This window comes from Zonotrichia leucophrys, chromosome Z (assembly GCF_028769735.1).
Source record: "Zonotrichia leucophrys gambelii isolate GWCS_2022_RI chromosome Z, RI_Zleu_2.0, whole genome shotgun sequence".
Classification (NCBI taxonomy): domain Eukaryota; kingdom Metazoa; phylum Chordata; class Aves; order Passeriformes; family Passerellidae; genus Zonotrichia; species Zonotrichia leucophrys.
The window spans coordinates 64,751,976-64,775,713 of NC_088200.1; the positions used below are offsets into that span (position 1 = coordinate 64,751,976).

At 40.0% G+C, this 23,738-nt stretch overlaps 1 protein-coding gene across 1 annotated transcript; it reads left to right on the forward strand.

Moving 5' to 3' along the window:
* Nucleotides 1-1,707: 1,707 nt before the first annotated feature.
* Nucleotides 1,708-21,033, forward strand: ENOSF1 (enolase superfamily member 1; the record flags this gene model as incomplete). The annotated part of the gene is given in 3 exon segments (XM_064736798.1): nucleotides 1,708-1,783; nucleotides 14,009-14,108; nucleotides 19,596-21,033. Coding segments are annotated over 3 exon segments (1,614 nt in total), but the record flags the coding sequence as incomplete, so codon positions are not given.
* Between the last annotated feature and the right edge of the window lie 2,705 nt (nucleotides 21,034-23,738).

Genomic DNA, 23,738 nt, shown 5'->3' on the forward strand with positions numbered 1-23,738 from the left:
CTACTCAGCATTCTGGCGGCCTGTGAAACAGATAAACTCTAACCTTTGCCAAATACAAAGGATGATAAAAGCAGAAGTCGCTTCTTTAAAGCTGAATTAAAATACACTGCCAATGTCTTTGTAGTCCTCATCTTTTTTCCTGCTTTATTGTGGTAACCTTCAGTTGGCATTGTATGGCACCTATAAAATACATACTGCAGGACTTAAATTAAATAGAGTTGCAGCAGCAAGCAGAAAAACTGAGACATTGAGTTTGCTCTTAAACAGTTTTCATCCATTAGATTCAAAGTGTAACATATGTTGATAGATTAATCTAGGCTGTCCCTGGAAATAGGTAAGGACTCCAATGCCATAGCAATGTACCTCAAAATATCATTAAGTTCAATGGGGCAGGATTTCACTGAGGTCGTTAAATGGAAGTACTTTGAGATAGCATCATGGAGATCTTTTCATGTGCCTATATCAGGGCTGAGATGTTGAAAAATCAAGTACAAAAGCTGTATGAACATGTATATTCCTCTTAAATTATTTGAAAATTAAGAGATCGCTGTTTCCTGCAAAGAATAAAAAATGTAACGTTATTCTTATATGAGAATCAGCAGAGGCAGAAAAAAACCCCCACACCCAAAAGCAAAACCAAAGACCTAAAATACATTTGAGAGTTGTAGGTTTGCATCTTATGAAAGCCTCTGTGTGTGATTTGACAGTTCATGACTATATCTCAGGTAAAACAGGGCAGCACATTTATGATTACTTTTCTCTCTTTTCACCCAACTTGGGGAAAAGAAAGAAGTTCTCATGACATGCTATTTTTAGTCACTCACAAAGTCACTGCAGTTCTACATTTCTCCTGCTTTGTGCAAGTGTTTTGTCTCCAAAATGTTTTCAGAAAGAATAGGTGTGAAAGATCCCCATGTGCCTGTTCAAACAGTGCTTATCTGCTTTAGACAAATCAAGTTTTAGGGCTTTACGAGCCTGACATGTCTATATTGGAATATATTGGAGTGAGAATCACAGAAACAGCTCCCCTGGAAGATCGAAGAGGGTGATAATCCCAGTGAGCTGCAGAAAGCTGACTTTGGAGGCCTGGGGTTGGCACTGGGTGATGGATGGAGTACTTAAAAAGTCAAGTGATTAACCACAGCTATTTGAGACTGTGCATCCAAAGGACAACACAGTGTGTGATACAGCCCGGGTAAGGAGGTCTGGAGGCTCAGGAGTGAAGAGAGGAAAACTTCACATGCTCTGCTTCAAATTGAATGGAGTCTAGTTTTGTTGTGAGGGATTTTGGCGTTGATGTAACTGCAGTGTCAGCTCATTCATCCGGCAGTCTGGGGGCTGGTCTGCTCGATGTCTGAGATGAGGTGTGGGTTCAACCCTCTCTTTGAGAAGACTCCGAGCTTGGGGTGCCCAGGGGAGTGCTGCTGCCTCAGACACACGGCCAGACCTGTGGGGCAGAGCTGCTCCCAGCCTTGTTTGGGACACTGCTCCCGACCCAGCTGAGGCGGCTGGCGAGACATGAACTGGCAGGTGGATCACACTGGGATGAACAGGGAGGTGGATCACACTGGGATGAACTGGGAGGTGGATCACACTGGGATGAACTAGGAGGTGGATCACACTGGGATGAACTAGCAGGTGGATCACACTGGAATGAACAGGGAGGTGGATCACACTGGATTGAACAGGGAGGCGGATCACACCGGGATGAACAGGGAGGTGGATCACACTGGATTGAACAGGGAGGTGGATCACTTTGGAATGCTGACAGAAGCAGTGTCCTGTGAGAGATGCCATGTGACACGCTCATCAGGGGGATGGGAGAAGGGATCTCAGGTGGGCACCTTTATCACCAACCCATGAAATGAAAAAGGGCATAGGTACCACCAGTATTTCTTCCTTGGGTTTTTGAAGCCTGCTTTGAAGATTGCATGTTTAGCTTTAGGTTTGAGGATTTTTTAAAGTAAAAAATTATTTATCAAATTTGTAATTAGTTTCAGGACTATGAAACCAGGGCTATGGCTTAAATACATGGGCTCTTAACTACTTTCAAGGAAAAAAAATATATCTAGACACAGTTCTTTTGTCTACTTGCTGTTAGGTGATCACATCAGAAATAATGTTATATGGAAATTTCTTTAAAGATATAGCTTATATTCAGTTATTTCATTACAGTGATATGAAGTCATATTAAAAATGTTAAGATTATTTTTAGTCCTAATATGTGTATTTAAATGTTATTATATCTCTAGTGATCTTACAGAAGTACTGCCAGCAGTAAGGGGAGTGAAGTTCACATCAAGTATCCATGATCACAGATGCTATCACTTACATCACTGACCATTTAATTTTGTTCACCTTTCCTCTGCTGATTTGCTTCTCTAATTGCCTAAATTTGATTTCTTCAGTGATTTTAAAGTAGCTCCTCTACAACTTAAAAAAAAGGGCTAGATTGTCAAGTTTTCAAGAGAGTTTTCTGACCAGAAGAATCTCTTAAGAGGTTCACAGTGAATCCAGTGGCACAGTGCATTTTGTTTAAGTGCTTGTCATTAAAGGTTAGAGTGCATAGCAGAACTTGAAAAGAGTTTGAAAGACTGATTCAAGCAGTAGCATTATTTTACACATGAGTGCATCAATAAAAAGCGTAGAAGTGATAAGAAAAAATTGCAGCCATGGAAAAACTATCAATTCACATTTTCATCTCTTTTTAATTAACTTGACTTCTTTTAGATTCTGTCATTTACATGTAGTTGGTAAGTCATACTGTGGGTCCCACTGCTTTGATTAATAGAATGAACAATTAATTTATAACGGCTGATTTTACTTCTTATTTAATTATTTTACTTATATTGCTGAAGCTGGAAAAAAGCCCCCAAAACCTGGTTGACTGATATGAACATATTTGACATCCATGGAGTATCTTTTCCCCTTCTCTTGGTTTACAGTTTCTGAAATTAGTTACTGAGCACTATCTTTTTACCTTCTCCCTTAAGAAATGTTTATGATAAAGCTGTGAAGTTTCCTGTATAAAGCTTTACTCACAGAACTAGCACAAATCCTCCAATCCAACATCACGCATTTTCACTGATGCTGACAATTTGTGGCACAAGCCTGTGTACTCAAGACACTCTAAATCCCTGCACAGCACACCACAGCACAGCACATTATTGCTTGGAGGAGCTTAAGCTGTTGTTCTGGTGATTTAAACGATGAATTGCTGGTGGGAAAGGCTTGACGTATCCTCACAGGCAAAAATTTCCCTTCCCTCCTCGCTCGGTCCATTGGCTCTGTTGGCTGTTTTTTTGACACATACGCAGTGCTCCTGCAAAGCTTGCCTTCTCCTCCAGGCTTGTGGGAGGGATGTGAGCAGCACAAGCAGCCACAGCAGCAGGCGCAGACAGAGCCACATCAAAACTGACACCACAGCCAAGGGTTTTCACAGCAGTGCCTTGAAGCTGCACTTGCTGTTCCCCCAGTGGAGTGTCTCAGAGCTGTCTGCTGCTAATAAGTTGCTCTTTTCTCCCCTCAGCCGCTGCTTCTCCTGCCCTTTGAATGACCACTGTATTCCTTTTTCCTCTGCTTTCTCACTCATTCTCTCTCGTTTGGTCTCTCTTTCTCCTGGTACATTTCCACATGTGTGAATACAAAATTTTCCATTACAACACCTCTTACCCACCTTCCTCTGATGGTGTGTAACTGCTGCTGCTCTCCTTTGGCCTAGCAGCAACCATAAGGGTTAAATGAAAGACATTCTATTTAATAAGAAATGCATTAAATGTTTCCTCATTAGTCCAACACTTCTCCCAGAGGAGCCCTACACTTGATGGGAAACACCCAAGAAATTGATGACTGATGCCATATATTTATGTATGTGTTTTATATAGTGGCAATTATGGAATTAAAAGAGCTTTGCTGTGTATCTAGACACATATGCAGATTGATGCTTCAGAGTATGAACTTTTACTACATGAAAAAATGTGAAGAGCTTAAAGACAGCAAAATGGGTGGAATTATACACCAGAAAGAAATAAAAATAAATTTCCCTCAACAGGTTCACTGTCCTTCTGTTTTTTGAATAAAGCAGTGCAGGATAATACACTTGTCTGTATTGCAGTTTATAACTGAATTATTGTTCATAATTTCTGTGTGACACAATTCCTCGCTTTGCAGCATTTGTTTCATCCAGTGAGTCAGTAAGTAACCAAATTATTCAGTTGGACAGACCCTCACCAAAAAAAAGAGCTGCTTTTGCCATGATGTCCCATTCTTTCGTGCTATCCAGTGTGGATATATGACATACTTTATGTGTCTGTCTAATGGATGCTCTGCAGAACCTGAAACAATTTTCAAAAGGCTCTTTCTTTGTGTGTTGTAGAGGGGTGCTGTTACATCAGGGGTTATAGTGATAACCAGGAGTCCTTATCAGAGATTTTGTCGTCTTAAAAGAGCCTTAAAAAGAGAGTTACACAGTTATGGGATACTAGTAATGGCTAGGTGCTTGGGAAGGGTTTATGGAGGGTAAGCTAGAGCTGGGAAATCACTGAATAGATGCAGATTTTCAAAAGCCTCTATCAGGATCTGGTTTCATAGACAATAGAACACCTATTATAAATCTTTTGAAACAGGAGCCCCTTATCCAGATAAGGCAAGTGTAGAAGGTGTTGAATAAGAGCTAAGAGTAAATCTTGCACAAATAGCTCCAATAATGAATAAGAATATCTGCTGAAGCTTAATCTTTGGCTTATGGAAATTAGCTATGAAAATTAATTACAGAATCTCGTATTGTGATCTTATGTTCTTAGATCTAAAGTGTAATTTTGTTGTGTTTTAGTTATTGACGAAGGCAATTGCCTGAAAGAGACAAACAGAATGGAGATAGTCTGCAACAGAATGGATTATGAAGAAAGAAGGTGTGTTTCTACATTTGAAATTATATGTTTCTACATTTTGATTAAAAAAGTTCATAATAATGAGAAAACCTAATAGGTCAAGATCCAAAAATTAGTCATCTATATTGTTTTCAAGGATATAAATATGTCTTAAGAAATATCTGAAGTTTTAGCTTCAGACATTATCTTAAAAAGTTATGTATTTATATATATGTACATATATATATAATATAACTTTAAAAGTTACATATTTAGAAATATATATATCTATATTTATCTCTGCTTTTTCATAGAAATGGATATTTGGATATTTTGAGAACTAGAAAAGCATACCATAAAATAACTTGCTTTTATCTCTGTGGTGTCCTGAATTTTAATAATCACTATCACAACTTCAGTTTGCTGAATATCAATCATATGCATTTCCCATTCTTTATTCAGTTTTACTTAAAACATCATCAATCAGAATTAAAATAATTGGGGTTTTTTAGCTTCTTGAGCTAAGACCACAAAAATGGCATAGCTGTCAACTGTGAAAGGAAAAAAAAATGAGGGACAGGTGTGAAGACAGGAGTGAGATGAAACAGCTCACCCAGAACTCACAAAGTGTCCTGAAATGCTTTAAATTTACGCTGTGGCTTTCACGGTACGAGCACCTACAATTAGCTAAGGCATTTGGTTGTAGTTCTGACTCCTTTATTTCAATTCCCTCTGTTGAAAGTGCAGGAGATTCACAAACTTTTGTGTAGAAATGAGGGACAGCACTGCATTTGTGGTGGGAAGCCACAAGAGTGGCAGTCAGAAGAGGCTGCTGCTGCTGCGCGTCCCAGGGCGAGCTGGGCTGGCACAAGCTTGGCTTGCACTGATGCAGCTGTGCCAGCACAACTCGGTAAGGCTGTCCTGCAGAACCTGCCCAGGCTCCACACAGATTGCTGGGCACCATTGCTGCTTTTAGGAGTCTGTGCTGGCTGATGGCTTGGGAGGACAACATAGACACAGTCTTTGAAACAGAGACCTTTGCAGAGCACAGCTTGTTGAAGTATCCTCCCTATTTCTGGGCACAGCTCTGTCAGCAGCCCTGGCTGCATTCTCAGTGCATGCATGCCTGTACAATAAAAATCCCCATGTTGTAACAGTTGTTTTAGATGGTTAGTGGAGAAACTGGGCAGAAAGACAATTTAGAAGGAATATAGATCTTAGAAACCATTCTAAAGGATGGTCTTTAAATGGTCTTGTATTTGCTTTTCTGCAGACCCCAGGTGTGGTATCAGCAAATTTAATAAGGCTGGCAGTTTTTGCAGTTAGGGAATCTCCCAATAAGAAAGGTCAAAATTACAGGGTTCACAATCTTTGAGTTTTAAAAGATTAGAGATCTAGTTCCCCTGACAGTTCCAGAAAGCATTCTCACTCTCTGCCTAACACTACAGATGGTCTTATCTCCATGTAAGCCTTCCACTGATTCAGACAGAGAGCTGAACAATGCCATGGGATTAAGGGGATTGCTTCAACAATGAAGGAGAAAGGTATTCCCTCAAGAATTTTGGCAGGAGGCAGTTGCAAGAGGTCCAGGTATTTTGCAAGAAACTTTGTGCTTCACACAAAAGATCTGAAAACGTTGGTACTTCCATTTCTGTTAAGCAGCTAGTCAGACATTTTGAAGTTATCCATCTCCATAACAGCTATTTTCTTTTTCTGGGAGAGTGCTGTGGTGGGGAAGAGGAGGGTCTAAAATAATGTTTCCTCATAAATTTGAGGAATGAGAAAGTTCGCATGATATTCTGTGAAACATATGGGCAAAGTGATAGATATTCCTTCAGGAAACTAAATAGATTAGGTGCAGCTGCCCAACACAATATATATTACCAATTAACAGCAGCGATAGACCATGCCAAATGAAATCATTAATCTCTCTTTAATTTGCAGCATTAGTTTGGTGCCTTTATTGTTTAGAGACTGTGAGGCCCATAAATTTCCAGACACACAGCGTTTTGCTATCCAATCCAATGCACATAAAGTAAAATATAAATACAAGCCACTGAGGTCAATAGGGAAAGAGATTTCACCAAGAGGAAGCAAAATAGTGGCTTTTTTTTTTTTTAGCAGAGTTTGTATAAAGCTAGCTGGCAAACCCAGTGTGATTTGACATCTGCAGCAGTAGTGGAGCTGGTGACGGGAAATGACCAGGTGCTTGACAGTTTCTGTTGGCTGCATCAGGTTGTCTTCCTGTAGGATGCAGCTGTTCACGTATTCTTCAGTGAAAGCAGATGGAAAATTCATGTGGCTAATTGGTACTACTGACATGGGAGTCAAAGAAATGTTATTACTTTTTTTCTTTCACTTTGACTTCCTTTTCTTCATGCCGAGTATTAACATTCCAGATGGGGAACATTCAATTATGTAGCATTTCAAACAGAAAGTGTTTGTAAGTTGATGAAAAATGTCCATAAAATAAATAAAGGCTGCTGAAGCAAAGACACATGCTATCTATTTATTCAATTAGTAATAAAGCACTTGTGGTATTCTTAAACAACTGTGGGAGCTCTGACCAATACATTCATTATTTTTGAGGATACTGCTGTTGGATGAAGGGAAAATAAAATTCCCAAACTGAGTTGTGAAACAATGCTCTTTGTAGATGCAGAGGTGCTGCTAGCAAAGCTTTGTGTAAATATGCATGGTGAAGTATTTGTACAATTCTTTCTTGGTAGGACCCTAAGAGATTAAAATAATCTGCTGAGTTGAAAGTAAGACAGATTGCTTGATTGTACTTTCTGAGAAAATATGAATTTATAAAAAATTAAACTTAGCAAGTATATTGTGTCTAGGACTAATTTATAATGCCTTCCTCAGCTTCAATATGCAGGATTATTTAGAATAGTTCTAGAACTTAAATGATGTTTAACTTTCCATATAATTTAATTATTAAAAAATGCTAATACTTTTTGTTTTCTCAAAATGTCTTGAGTTTTGATTTCCTATAAATTCCTACAAGTAGAAAGAGAAATTTATGGAAAGCTTGGGACCCAAGGAAAGGCTGCTAATAACAATAAAAATAACAGATTTTAGTGTAAATGCTGCCTTAGCTAAAAATGCTGGCATTTGACAGACATAAGAGACTTCCTTTCTTTAACAAACACTTTCAGAGATTACTTTTTAGTCACTATTCAAAAAAGCACTTAATTAAAATATTAACTTTACTTACACACTGTATATTTCTCCTAATTACTGGGAATCATCATTGCTTTATCTTAGAAAACATAATTCATTTACAGTGGGGGGTTCTGCATTGTTCCCCTGAGAAGCTGGCAGCGAAGCAACCTGAGATTTTTTTGAAGTTAGTGAAAGTGCATCTCAGTGACCTCTTCCTGCCTTGCCCCACCAAATGTGTTGGCTGTCTCTGCAAGAGAGGTGTGTAATAACAAAACAGGACAAGGCCACGAGTAGCAATTGCAGCATTTTTTCCTAGAGTTTTCTTGGACTGCAGCTCTTCCTCCAACACCTCTGCACAGCATACATTACTTACATTACTTTGATGTGTTTCTGGGAATAAAGGAGTGATTCCAACATTATACTTCCCAGGAATGAGGGAATGGGTGCAATAAATGACTGGAAGAGCTCTATACAAATGTGTATCTTATTGGAGACCTCTGCAGATGTTACAGAGAGATTTAGTGACAATTTTCTGCAGTTGAGAAAACCCTGGTGAGATGTGGAAACCCTGGTGAGCCAGCAGAACCACAGGGACAATTAGCAGAACCACAGGACAATTAGCTGGTGTAAAGTCAGAGTGAAGTCCTCTGACAGGTTAGGACAATATTGATATTATTGAAAGTGCTGGTGGCTTGGCACAGAGTTTAGCAGGTTTTCATGCTACATTTCAAAGATTATTCATACTTGCCTTCTCATCTTTGGATGTGAAACAGACCTGTAAATTTCTGGAAATGTAATTCCACTTAGGACTTTTATTTATGTTTTGCAATATGTTTCAGTTTACTTTGGATAAAATTAGAAAAAAGATCTCAAACAAAGCAGAACAGTTACAGAAAAGGAAAAAAGAAAGGTAACTAAAGCAGGGAATGCTGTAACAAACACACTTTGTAGAAACAGAAAGAGTGATCTGATTTCAGCAAAAACAAACACACCCCACTCTCTCACAATGGATGGACTTCTAATCAGAGAGAGGAATCCTCACTTGTCAGTCTTTGACTAAACATACATTAAACTGCATTAAAAACTGAAAGCTGTCAGGGAGGGCAGACAGCCCAAGAACACAATATCTACCTGTGCTAAAAGAGCAGTAGTAAGTCTGCTAGCCTGTGCAGGACCACAGTAATTCTGTGATGATGTAATGGGTATCTAACTTGGACTTTCACAAACTGGTGATGAAAAGCAAAAAAAAAAAAAAAAAAAAAAAAAACATGTGAAAAGCAGCCAGCCTTCCTTCCTTCCTATTGTATTCATATTTCTTAAGTCCCATGCTGTACCAAGCTGTTCTTCTCTGCAGCACAGTTCTTCATGTGTCTTCTCAGGGGCTCCTCCTGGGCTCTCGACCCACCCCTATTTATTCCAGTTACCTTCACAAGCTACAGCTGCTGCCCAACTAAGGACTTGGCAGCTGCAGCTCGTTTGGAGCAACTCAGACCCACACATAGATCTTACAGGGACTCTCTCCATAAGGACCCACTTATTTAATACATAGGACTCTCACTACGCCTTCCTTCCTTCCTTCCTTCCTTCCTTCCTTCCTTCCTTCCTTCCTTCCTTCCTTCCTTCCTTCCTTCCTTCCGCCACTTCCTTCCGCCACTTCCTTCCTTCCGCCCCTTCCTTCCGCCACTTCCTTCCGCCACTTCCTTCCGCCACTTCCTTCCGCCACTTCCTTCCTTCCTTCCGCCACTTCCTTCCTTCCGCCACTTCCTCCCACCACTTCTCTTCCTTCCTTCCTTCCTTCCTTCCTTCCTTCCTTCCTTCCTTCCTTCCTTCCTTCCTTCCTTCCTTCCTTCCTTCCTTCCTTCCTTCCTTCCTTCCTTCCTTCCTTCCTTCCTTCCTTCCTTCCTTCCTTCCTTCCTTCCTTCCTTCCTTCCTTCCTTCCTTCCTTCCTTCCTTCCGCCACTTCCTTCCTTCCGCCACTTCCGCCCTTCCGCCACTTCCTTCCTTCCGCCACTTCCTTCTGCCACTTCCGCCACTTCCGCCACTTCCGCCACTTCCTTCCGCCACTTCCTTCCGCCACTTCCGCCACTTCCTTCCTTCTGCCACTTCCTTCCTTCTGCCACTTCCTTCCTTCCGCCACTTCCTTCCCTCTTCCCACCTTCTTTCCTTCTTTTTTCCCAGGAGAAGCACTTTGGAAGTGCAGTACCTTACCAACTGCCTCATTGACTGGCATGCAGGAAAGCAACATATGGCACCAGACATCCTGCAGTGCAGTTTTGGACTGATATAACTGAATGAACAGTCTGAATATAGGTCACTGTAATCAAATTCCTTTAAGTTATTCATACCTTAGAAACCTGCAATTGGAATTTGGAGCAGACAGCCTGCCTTGTTCTTCCCACAAGGTGTATTTTACATTAAATAGTCATTTGATAAAATGTCTGATGTCAATACACAGGGAGTAGTTTCAGTATGACAGATGGACACATTCACACTCACTATTTGTCCCTACTTTGCTTTGATGTATCCAACAGCAAGTGGATCCACAACAGGAAAACCCAAGAATAAAGAAGTCCCTCTCTTACCAGGGCAGGGGACAGAAGAGGAGGGAGGGATCTGGGATAAGATATACAGTTTAGGACCTTCTCAAGTAGGGATGAAAACTGAAAGAGATTTTCCATAAGCAGCAAAAGCAGTATGCATGCTCTCCATCATCTGGCACATCTGGGGGCAGTGCAATGGCCATGCCTTTTGCAGCACCCCATCTAGAAGATGTGCTCTCAACTTGGATTGCATTAACACCCTGGGTTAAGATCTGGGCACTTGAAATCAGTGGGGCTTGCACACGAGACTGACAGTGCTGTGTCGTACTGCCAGGGATTCCCAGTTGTTTTAGGAATGACCAAAGGTTAGCTGTAAGGCCAGTGCAATGCTGTAAATTTAAGTTCTTTCCAGATTTAAGCAAGAGCTGACTGACTTTTCTGAGGACTGCAATTTATGTTTACACAGCCAAAGATTATCTTAGATCTCTAAAGGCTATCCTAGATCCCAGCATAGGGCCTGTGAGACAGGAAGCATTTTTTACAGTAGGATTTTACACAGCAGAGCACCAATCTGACCACGACACTAGGAGCTACTTAGGCAACTTGACAGAATTTCCTCAGTGCATGCAGTCAACAGCATGACTTGCAGACAATCCTTTTAATCTATTTTTTCAAAGATGAATAGATCATTTTGTATTGTTATTAGATCTGAAGGAGAAGTAAGACTACATCTGAAAAGCATTGCTTTGGAAAATCACATCTGTTTTCAGGGCAGTAATTGTCCGACTGTTTGAGATCTTCTGTGGACTAGTTATAAATGAAGCTCAGTCGTAAAACTCAATATGCTCCATCTCAAAGGAAGGTATGTTTACACAGAACTCTGAAATTATTTTCATCCAGTTTGCTTTTAGTGCTAGGGGAAGGTATTACAGAGTGGATTACTGCTGTAATAAGGTTTTCTTATGGAGATTTAGAAATGAATGTACTTTATTAAAATATTAGTTAATGGTTTTCTCACATAGAATGTTGTGTATCACATTAATAATTTTAATTTTTGTGCTATATACATATATTTTGAAATCTTAAATTTTAATTAACACTCAGTCTCAAAGGTCAGTTTAATCTAAACTAAACTTTCAGAACCAGCTTCTATGCCATTACTATTGAATAATATGAGATTAGTATGAAAAAATGCACACCTTTTTTCATGTTCAAGTGTAATGTTTCCAGGATTCACCTCACAACAACCATTAACAATTTAGAAAGCATGAGCCCACTGTGTGAAAAGAAAACTTCCAAGCAGTTGAGGGAAAAATAATTTCACCCAGACCTTGCACTGCGTCTGCGCTTCCTGAAATGAAGCAACTTCAAGGTTGTTTGAGGAGAGCCTTACAAGGGCAGCAGTTTGAAGTAGGTGGTTGAACATGAAGTAATTTCTGTTTCATAGATCTTCATGGCATCTAATGCATGTGCACAGTAATACAGCGAGAAAAGCCATAGCACAGTGCTTGTAATTCCAAAGGTGATGCAATCAATTGCCCCATAGCTATGACATTTTTAGCACATTCCTCTCACACTCTGTGTGGATACATTAATACCACCACATTTGATGGATTACTAGGGCCTTTTCTTTGAAAAACACTGTTAACACCTCCCATCTCTTAATTAAGGAATTATCATCATGAAACATGACAGAATTTCCTGTCTTGTAGTTTTCTATAGCTAAGAATACTTCAGCATTTATTTTGGAGTTAGGGACAGATGCTGTCTTTGCTAAGATAACTATTCTTGAATCTTCCTAAACACGTGTTGCTGAGCAAATGGAGTTTAAGGATTCTAGAGCAGCATATAGTGGTAATAATGGTAATTTCACATGTTCCCACCCTATGGTCAACCACATTTTTCATCTGTTGTACTGAATGTTCTCCATTTTAAAGAGGAAAGAGTTTTTTCTCTGGTGTGTGCTATGGAGTACTAGGTGAAGCAGAGATCTTGCAGATCTACGTGATTTAAAAATCTCTTGCACTCTTATCTATACTTGACAACCAAAATGGACTTTTCTAGGTTCTGAAATGTGATCCTCTTTGATACCCTAAGGAGGGGAATCCTAAGAAGTTCTTCCATGCTCATATAATGAGGCCTGTATCTGCTGTTTGACATGCTTATCATGTAATCATCATCTTGTGGGGTAAGGGAGAGCTGCATGAAAGCTTAAATCAAACTAGAACAGTCTGGATCCTTTTCTGTGTGGCAGCTTTCTCTCTTAACTTCAAACCTTTGTCTGACTTCAGTCTGAACTCCTGAACAGAATATTTCTCCTAAACTTCTGAAGATGTTCATGCTCCTTTCTCATTCCCATATTTGGCCTAATTCATGAAGACCTTGTTTTTTCCTCATGTCACAGCAGCCTAATCTATTTGGAAAGATGAAACAAAAATACCTCACACCATCACCTCTTTTCTTTTGTTTTTCATGTTTTCCCCATTTAATATTTGAATTTTACAAAGGAAAATACAAAAGAGTACACCAAGTAACATGAACTAGCATTAAGACCTGAGGCGATGCATTGCAGCTGTATTCAGCCACACAACCAAACTTGCAAATGTTTGCCCTAGGAGAAATCTTCATTGTGAGGTCCTCATTTAATATTTTACTCCTTTGCTCATCTGCAGAGAGACTGCCCAGAACTAACTGTAGACCTGTTGGTCTGCAGACCAGAAGGCCCTACAGAAGACACTGTGGCATCTTCTTGACAAGCCACAGACCTGCTTAAAAATTAAACCATTTCTGAGAGAAAATTATAGTTCATATCATTTGCTAACATTTTACTAGCAAGTTACTAACACAGAAACCCTAATGAAAAAAATCTGAACTCTCTATTCACTTCTAGAATTAAAGCCTGTATTTAAAACTAGAAAGTGATTATTCAACAGAAACAGTATGCCAATACATAGTTTGATTTGCTGTTTTATAGTGTTTGACAGCTTTTCTTAAAAGTCTTTCAGATTAGTTATCCTTTTCCTTCTGGAAATACACGGCTGCTTTCCCACCTTTGAACACACCAGTATTTGACATGCAGTAGGAATCTACATTTTTGAAGAGGCTTTTACAGTCCTTGTCTGAGGCAAAGGTAAATGTCAATTCCTCTGCAGAGCTGTTCCTTATGCTAGTAAGATTGTCCCTTTTTCCCCAAGAGTGTCTTGCAGTTGCCTGCTGTGCCTACCTTTACTTCAAGGCCTTCAAGACCAGATAAGGAGAGGGCATTTACAGGCCTGTCCCTGGGAAGGGACAGGCCTGTAAATGCCCTCTCATTATCTGGAGGGCATACTGAGGTGTTAGTATATGCTGATGTGCCAGCTGTCTTCTTGGTCATCCCTAGCAGACTGGTGCTTGACTGGCTATGCACCAACAATTTTCCTTCTGGTTCAGGCTTCACGAGCACTGGTTCTTTTAAAGACAACCTGTCTTCTGAAGACTGCCATCACACGCTTGCCATTGATGCTGGCCAAGCAAAGAATAAGACTCTAAAGTAAGTTCAGTTGTTTGTAAGGTCCAGTTACATCTCTATATCAAAAAATAATAAGTTTTCTATATCTGGAAGTCAAAAGACATTAAAATTAGAGTCCATGAACAGGGAGAGAGGGATGGTTGCACCTGGATGTGTAGCACAACACCTTTTTCATCTCTGTTTTCCTTGGTTTAAACTGGCCATATTTTACTTGACCATGCAACTGAACCCTAAAAATGCTGTTTGTTTGTTTTTAAGCAGTGGAGAAGGCACCTTCATAGAACTGGCACTCAGTACAGAGCTGCTGTTCCATTTTGGGATAATGCATTCCCTATTAATACTTATTGTTCTGCATTTATTCTATTGCCTGGTACTGTAATACACTGCTCTCAGTATGCTAATGGGATTTCATGGGGCTGCCATCACCAGCTTGTTTTGTTACAGGAAGCCAGAACAATAAAGGCTTTGAGAAGAATAATGTGAGAAATGCATGCCTGTGCAGAGGGGCATCAATGCAAAATGAAAAACAGCACTGTCTTCCACTGCTTGTTACTGCCATCTCATTTTCACCAGTAAATAACTAGTGCATTTCTCTCCACAATGAACACCAACAAAAGGAAGACAGCCTTTATCAACAATGGGCATACTATAGGAGGGGACAGAGAGGGCAGCGTTCCACTCAGGCATTCAGTACAGTCACCTGTGATTCCTCACTGCTCCCAAGACCACTGCGTTTAAAGAGGTTCCCTGAAATTTTACTTCACCAAAACCCCACAACTTTTCATCGCAAAATTCACAATGGGTTAACAAAGGTTCTGGCACTTTAGAAATAGGTTCTGATTAATGAACTCATGAACAGCTTTTAGTGATGATGTTTTGTCTGCTGACATAGTTCAAATGATAATCTGAATTTGGTAGCAGAGTGCATAACTGTGCTGTTAACTTCAGAGCACAGAGCCAGCAGCAAAGTAAGGTGGCCTTGGAAAATGGTTTCTTAATTTTCAGTGGGAATACATTACCATGATATAAGCTGGTCCAAAGTACTAGCTGTTTTCTAAGTTGCTTGGTGTTTTTGCATTTATTTGGAAATTCAAAGAACTAAAAGAAGATAGGTGTTTTTACTAATTTCTGTCTCATCTATTTGCATTTCAATTATGTTGTTATTTCAGTGCTAAAAACTACAGCAGGGGATAGAGAGAAAAAACTGGGAGAATGATTAATATGAGGTAATTTCCCTTGTCAAAGCTGAGCTTAACCTTTCAGGAGCCTTTGGCAGGCCACACATCAAGTGCTACCTGAAATATGAAAACAGACCCAGCTGGTATAGCGTGCATGCAGAGGCAGTGCTGAATGTATCATATAGCCCACAGGCTGCCAGGAAAGGGTTGCATTAATATGCAGAAACCAAGAGTATCCCAGAACAGTTCTTCAAAAATTTAAACAGCCTTGGATTCTTTTACTCTCTCTTCCTCTTTGGAGTGGCACAGCTTTGGGGTGATGCAAAAAATGGCTGTGGTACAAACCAATTGTTTTGAATCACAACTGCTCCTGCTTATGTCCCTCCCCAGCAATTCTCATGCTCTGTTATCTGCAGGTTGTGTGCTAGGCACTGCTCCAAAAAGCACTTTTGCAGCACTATTTTTGTGATAGTACTTTTATATAGCTTGGGAATTTCTTAGCTCCTGTACCTTCTGTGCCATCCTTCTATGTGCTGACTTTGGGAAGCTCAAGGAGCCAGGCATTAGCAAGAGGCAGCAGCTGTATCTGATACATCCTCCTCATGTCCATATGTCCAGCAGCATCAGAATTTATTGACCCAAGACACAAAGCTCCCAGGCTAGCTCTGGTCTGCTAGAAGGAGGGTCTGACTGTGGTAAGTACTACAGCATTTCTGAGCAGTGCCTGTGTGTTAGCATATTAGCATGTAAATAAATAAAAAGTAATGAATGATTGTGAGAGCATTTCTGCCTCCATGTCTGTCGCAATGAAGCATACTGAAGGACTGCTGCGGGTCCACGTGTCTTTCTGGTGACAGTGCAGTGTGTTGAGTTGTCTCATTTCTTATGTACTCTAGACAAGTGTGCCTGGTAGCAATACCTGTAATCTGCTTTAGTAGTTCTGCTGTGAAAGTAACAACAAAGCAGCTACTTTGTGATGTATTTCTTCACTTAAGTTTGTTAGAGAGGTTCTAAATTGATTTAAGTGTAACTTGGTTAAACTGTATTAAAATCTAAACCCATTAAAATATTATCAACTGATATACCTTGCAGGAATTTTACTTCATGAACAAAATCATGGCTTAGAGATGACTTTTTCCAAAAGAGTGATTTTATCACATCTTCCCCTTGTCAGTCTCCTGGAATCTGGACTCCGATGAATGCATGACCAAATAATTCAAACCTTGACTGTTTCATTGTTCTCCTCCGTAGCTCTGCTATCTCTGTGGTTTTTCTCCCTTTTCTGCATGAGTGCACAGATGCTCTTGACAGCTGACTGCCACAGACTTAAGAAACTTCTCTGATTTGGCAAGGGTGTATAGAGAGGTGACAAATTTTGATGGCAAAACCAAGGGGCATGGGATTGTAATGATGGAGTTACCTTTGCAGAACTGCAGAAGAACTTTGTGGGACTATGTACTTGGGGATTAAAATTATAGATGAAATTTAACAAGGTAAATGCAGACTGATGTACAAAGGACATGGCCTTGCTCTCCTTTCCCCCATGAGTTCATAGGGAAAATATAAAATAAATGGTCTGAGCTGACAGTAATGAGTCAGGACTTGGATTCCAGTTTATAACAGAAAATTTCATGACAAAACTTACTTAGTGATCAAAAAACCACTAACTTTTGGAAAGTATTAGGAAATGATACAGAGAAAAGAATTTTATTATAATGTAAATCTGTAGTGGATCTATTTTCTTTTGCTTTCAGAAAGTTTATCATAGATTTAGAAAATACCCAGAAAAGGACAAGTCAGGACAGAGGAGGTGGATCTTGCATACACTATAGGTAATTACATGGTGGAAATTCTTCACCACACGTTCCCGTGAAACCTGACATTTCCCACCTAACATTTAATTTCATTTTTTAATGAAAATTAAACTAGCTAATGGAAGGTGAATACCTGAAGCCTTCTAAATTGTGAATAATCAATTTTGACTCAGGAAACCTACAAGCTGCAAATTTTGAGAACCTGGAAAAGATTTAGGGGAAGACTGACTGTATTCTTGTTTTGCTCTGAAGGCACTTCTCTAGGAGATAACCTTTGGCTCATCTTAGTGAAAACAGGCAAGAAACTCTGACTAACTCAGGCATTTTTTATAATCATATGATATAAAATATATAAATAAACTTTCTAAAGCACCTCCAGAGAAGGGGAACACAAAGTTGACAGAAAGACTTAACTTTCTGCATCTCTGGTTGTAGTAAAGTTTTGAAAGCTTATAGAAACACACATAAGACCAAGATTCAAGCTGGACATAAACCACTGATAGTGTTTGAGGTTCTTTAAACAATAATTGCTCTAAGTGAAAAAGTTGATTAAATATTGCAGTTCTAGATTGGAATTATGAATCTTGTGTGTAATCTAAGTGTTTCTCTTTGAAAAGTATGAAGTATTTCCAAACTATTTAGCTGATAAAGATTTTTCAAATGCTTGTCTTTAAGTGGAGGGGAAAAGCACACAATGAAGAAAGAATAAACATATTGAAAGAAGGACTTTTGTGTTGGATTTTCTTTCTTTTTTTTTTTAACTATTCACAGCTAAAATGAACTCAAGGTTGTGGTAATTTTGTTGTCTCTTACTTGCACTTGCAGGGAGTTTTGGTTTTCTGCCAATTTGTTTCCAAGTGTTTTTTGGCGAGAAAGTATTAATAAATAGAGCTCTAGTAATTGCATGTTCGTTTTATTTTTTTTTACCCATGTATTCATGGGTAACTTATTTTTAATCTACTAATAATCAGTTATGTATCTTCTATTTTCCACTGTATAAAAATTTTAACACTGAGATCCTGAAAATAACAATAATTTACATAAAACTGAAGAGACAGTTAAAGAATTCTGTCAATGAAGAACACTTTTTTGCTTCCTTCTATTCCTTTTTTAAGGAACAGAGAATATTTCCATGTATAAGCCTATTTTGACATAGACTCTTTCTTCAGTGAGTATCTGTTAATGGGCATCCTGCATTTTGGAAGGACAGTGGCTACAACATCACCAACACATCAGAGATTAGTTTTGTCCCAAAGTTCCTGATATGTTTGAGTATGCATATAAAACATAAAATGCAATAAAAACATGTCATATTCTTTTTTAAAAATCTTACTTTCACAAGATCAAATATGAGAAAAAAAATCAGTGATTCTATGTATCAATTCATCCTAACTGAAAGATCCAAATATCTGTGCCAATATGAATGCACAAACTGTGGCAAATAAAGGCCTTTCATAGCTAAAGTAGAACTAGAGAGGAGCTTTGCCATGAAAATGTAAGACTCAGGTCCATAGATACTGTCTTTCAGTTTTATCTCTGGGCATGTACTTCTTTGACTGGAAAGTCTCAAAAGAATTCTAATTCCTTTTGCAGCTCTCTGTCCTGAGCTCTAAGTCTCTGACTGATATGATGCATGACTCCACCTATGTGCTACCCTCCAAATATTGTTGTCAGGATCAGATTCTCATCTAAATGCTGATGTGGGCAATTTGTTTGTCTCAAAAGAGAAAGGAGCAGCCACCACTCACTGGATAACAAAAGCATTCAGTCAACTTGTGGGAGACTTGGGTTCAGTCCTTCTCACAGCCTGAGAAAGTTTGCATGTAATTTCCCACTCCTGTTTATCCAAAGCAAGAAAGAATGATGATTGTCCTCATTGTCCTCTAGACTTTTAGTTAAGAGAAAGGAGGCTGCAAGTTGAAACAGCAGCCTCCTTTCTGCTTGGAAAAAAGCACAGGGTTTTTTCTGTGCTTGGTGAAAGCACAGGGTCCCTGTTTCTGTGCAGCACCATGTCACCTCTTTGATAGCCCAGGCATTCAGCGCTGGAACGACACTGTTGTGCTGTGGTCAGAAAGTTTCTGTGCTCTTACAAGGAGTAGGAAACAAGAAGTACAGGGAGGGACAGGACGTCTTCATCCCTCATTGCTTCCCAACAAAATACAAGTGCAGTTTCACCTGCTCACTAAAGCCAGGCTCACAGCTGGAGCACGGGAAGGGCCCTGCCTGCAGCCCTGACATGGGGGGTCATGGTGACTCCCTGTCGATGCTGGACAGCCCCCAGCCAGGGAATAATGTGCTCTGACTCTATGATTCAGAAGGCTGAACAAATGCTTTATTAAGTATATTATATTATATTATATTATATTATATTATATTATATTATATTATATTATATTATATTATATTATATTATATTATATTATATTATATTATATTATATTATATTATATTATATTATATTATATTATATTATATTATATTATATTATATTAAAGAGGATAAAAAAATAACTTAAGAATAAAAAGAGGATGTATCAGCGTTGGAAGAAGGGTCAGGTGTCTAAGGAAGTATTCAAGAAGGCTGCTAGAGCATGCAGAAAAAAAAAATAGGGAGGCCAAAGCTCAGTTTGAACTTAGAATGGCAACTTCTGTAAAGGATAATAAAAAATGTTTTTACAAATACATTAATGGTAGAAGGAAAGGTAAGACCAGCCTTTGTTCTTTATTGGACAAAGGAGGGAACTTAGTGTCTGAAGATGAGGAAAAGGCAGAAGTGCTTAATACCTATTTTGCCTCAGTTTTTAGTGGGAAGATGACTTGCCCTGAAGGCACCTGCCCGCCTGGGCTGGTTGATGGTGACAGGGAGCAGAATGGTCCCCCCATTATCCAAGAGGAGGCAGTCATGGAACTACTGAAATGCTTGGATATTCATAAATCTATGGGACCAGACGGGATCCACCCCAGGGTAATGAGAGAGCAGGCAAACGAGCTTGCAAAGCCACTCTCCATGATTTACCAACAGTCCTGGCTCACTGGTGAGGTTCCGGATGACTGGAAGCTGGCCAATGTCATACCCATTCACAAAAAAGGTACAAAGGAAGATCCTGGTAATTATAGACCGGTCAGCCTAACCTCAGAACCTGGCAAAATAATGGAAGAGTTTATATTAAGCGCCATCACGCAAAATTTACAAGATGGCCAGGGTATCAGACCCAGTCAGCATGGATTTAGGAGGGGTAGGTCATGTTTGACCAACCTTGTCACCTTTTATGACCAGGTAACCCGCCTAGTGGATGCAGGGAAGGCTGTAGATGTTGTTTACTTGGATTTCAGCAAGGACTTTGACACTGTCTCCCACAGCATACTCCTAGACAAGCTGGCAGCCCGTGGCTTGGACAGGAGCACTCTTTGCTGGGTTCAGAACTGGCTGCATGGCCAGGCCCAGAGAGTGGTGGTGAATGGTGCTGCATCCAGCTGGCGATCAGTCACCAGTGGTGTCCGTCAGGGATCTGTGCTAGGGCCAGTTCTGTTTAATATTTTTATTGATGACATGGATGAGGGTTTAGAGTCCTTAATTAGCAAATTTGCAGATGACACTAAGCTGGGAACGTGTGTTGATCTGTTAGAGGGATGGAGGACTTTGCAGAGGGACTTGGAACAGTTGGATTGATGGGCAGAATCTAATGGGATGAAGTTCAATAAGTGCAAGTGCCGAGTCCTGCACTTTGGCCACAGTAACCCCCTGCAACGATATAAGCTAGGAACGGTGTGGCTGGACAGAGCTCAGGTGGAAAGAGCCCTGAGGGTGCTGGTTGACAGTCGGCTGAACATGAGCCAGCAGTGTGCCCAGGTGGCCAAGAAGGCCAATGGCATCCTGGCCAGTATCAGGAACGGTGTGGCCAGCAGGAGCAGGGAGGTCATTCTTCCCCTGTACTCAGCACTGGTGAGGCCTCACCTGGAGTATTGCGTCCAGTTCTGGGCCCCTCACTTTAGGAGGGATGTTGAGATGCTTGAGTGTGTCCAAAGGAGAGCAACGAGGCTGGTGAGGGGCTTAGAACACAAGCCATATGAAGAACGACTGAGGGAGCTGGGGTTGTTCAGCCTGGAGAAAAGGAGACTCAGGGGTGACCTTATCACTCTCTTCAACTTCCTGAAGGGTGGCTGTGGTGAGCTGGAGGTCGGTCTCTTCCTCTGGGCAACAACAGACAGAACAAGAGGACACAGTCTCAAGCTGCGCCAAGGGAGATGCAGGCTAGAATTAAGGAGGAAGTATTTTACAGAAAGAGTAGTCAAATACTGGAATCATCTACCCAGGGAGGTGGTAGAGTCGCCATCCCTCGAAGAGTTTAAAAAAAGACTGGATGTAGCACTTGGTGCCATAATCTAGTTGAGGTGTTAGAACATGGGTTGGACTCGATGATCTTAAAGGTCTCTTCCAACCTAGCATTTCTGTGATTCTGTGATTTATTATACTAAACTATACTACTAAAGAGAAACTCGTGACCCTTTCAGACAGTCACCACACAGCTTTGACCTAATTGGTGAATCAATCCAAACAACCATTACCAGTGGCCAATTAACAAATCACTTTTGTTAAACAACCTCCATAACACATTCCACATGTGCCAAACAACAAGAACAGCAAATAGAGATAAGAATTGTTTTCTCTTCTTTCTCTGAGCTTTCTCACTGCCTTCCCCAGGAGAAATCCTGGGAAGGTTGTGCTGCTGCTCTCGAAGAGAGAAGAGAGCAGGGCCACAACTCCCTGATCACTTGCCCAATTTACAAGATGTCCAGATTATACTTCCAATGGATTTTGATTCCCTTGGCAGCATGTATGGGGCAGAAAGCACCTAATGCAAAACTGTGGATCCCACCCCAAATGCCTGCATGTCTCATACCATTGGCCTCATACTTATTAATGGCCCATATGTTACTCTACATATTGTATAAACTTATGTTTTCTGAAAGCTCTCACAAGAAATTCAGTTTTATAGCTGAAGTGCCCTGCTCTGCTGTGTGGTCAGTTATCATTGTTGGATATGCATCACCAATGCATTATTTTTTTTTTATTATTATCAAAACTGCTTTACATGGAAATTTTAATGAAAATTAACTAAAAATAGAAAGATACACCTACTGGGCTGTGTGCCATAATCAACCAAACAGTTAATTTACACCACAAGTGTTAGGTGAAATTGTATTTTTAAAGGATACAGGTTATTCAGATCTATGCGGTTGACTCTTCTTTTGCTATTGTTTGAAAGAACTGAACTCAATTGGCTTAAACAGATGTAAAACAGTAAAAGAGGAAGAAAAAATGTTGATGTATATCTGCATATGCCAATGAATATATTAGACCTAGCACCTGGGTAAGATACAAGACTGACTTACCCTGTCTATTTTGCACTACTGATAGGTGATTTTATGTATGGCTATTTAAAAGGTGAGGTAAAATATTGTTCTACCTCACCAAATCTGAAACTTGTTGTGTTACTGCATTTTACTGCAGGGTTGAGCCAGTGCATGAGTTTTTTTGTGATCAGTTTTCCCCATAAGAATTTTATGTGGTTCAGTGTGTTAAGTGAGGGTGACGTGGGCTGCAGCCGTCTAGGAGGTGCTTCACACCAGTGCTAGGATGGTTTGCAGGGAAGCTGGGCTCACTTTGCACAACCTTCAGAGCATGTTCTCTTCAGTGCCACTTGCATCATGCAAGAATGATGCCCAATATAGTTATCACCTACACCTCCTTCTGTGCAGCTCTCCTTACTGAAGGCATATTAAAGGCTGGGAGAGGTAAGTACAAGGGATGATTGGATAGCCATTTTCTCTTCAAATCTGGAGTATCAGAAAGTGTCACAGGTTACAGACTTAAGGAAACACCAGGCGACCTCTTTGTGCTAGGTTGGAGTTGAAGGGCTACACTTGGTAAGCAGACAGTCTTTGATCCACCTAAAGTAAGCTGGAATTAAAGCTTTAAACTCTGCAGATATGTCATTGTCAATATGTCCCTCTTAATTTCAGGGACATGGGAAGAGATAAGAGATATAATGCCCAGTAATTTAGCACTCTTCCCAATATTCCTCTCTTTAAATAATAAAAGGCCTGAAGAGGAACTGCCTGTTCCACACTGGTGTAACAATCAGATATTGGTTTTGGCTGTAAATGCTTTCATCCTTATGAAATGCCCAGCAAATAACTATTTCTGGATGTAATATGTCTGGAAAATGTCCACTGCATTGATTCAGTGCATGTGTGGATCTGCACAATAAGCACAAAGCACTGGTGCATCACTGTTCTGGGAACAGTCTCCCACAGCGTGTCCTGATACTGCTGTGCTGTACTTCAGCTTTTTTTTTTTTTTGTATGAATCTGTATTCCTCTAATAATGCTAAATATATTGATACAGAAGATTAGAGAGAATCTTGTGATTTAGATATATGATATATGACAAAGCTATATATCTTATAACAAAATGCAGTCACCACTTTGATGCTTGTGCTTTGAAAAAGTTGGCTCATAAGGGCTGGTGACTCTGGCAGAGGAAGGTTCTTCTTTACAGAGGTAACTGTGTAGGGTCTATTGCTAATGTCATACTTGAGTGGCATTTTACTATTTGAGATAGCTGTTAATGCAAGAGAAGGTAAAATCATGTGAAAA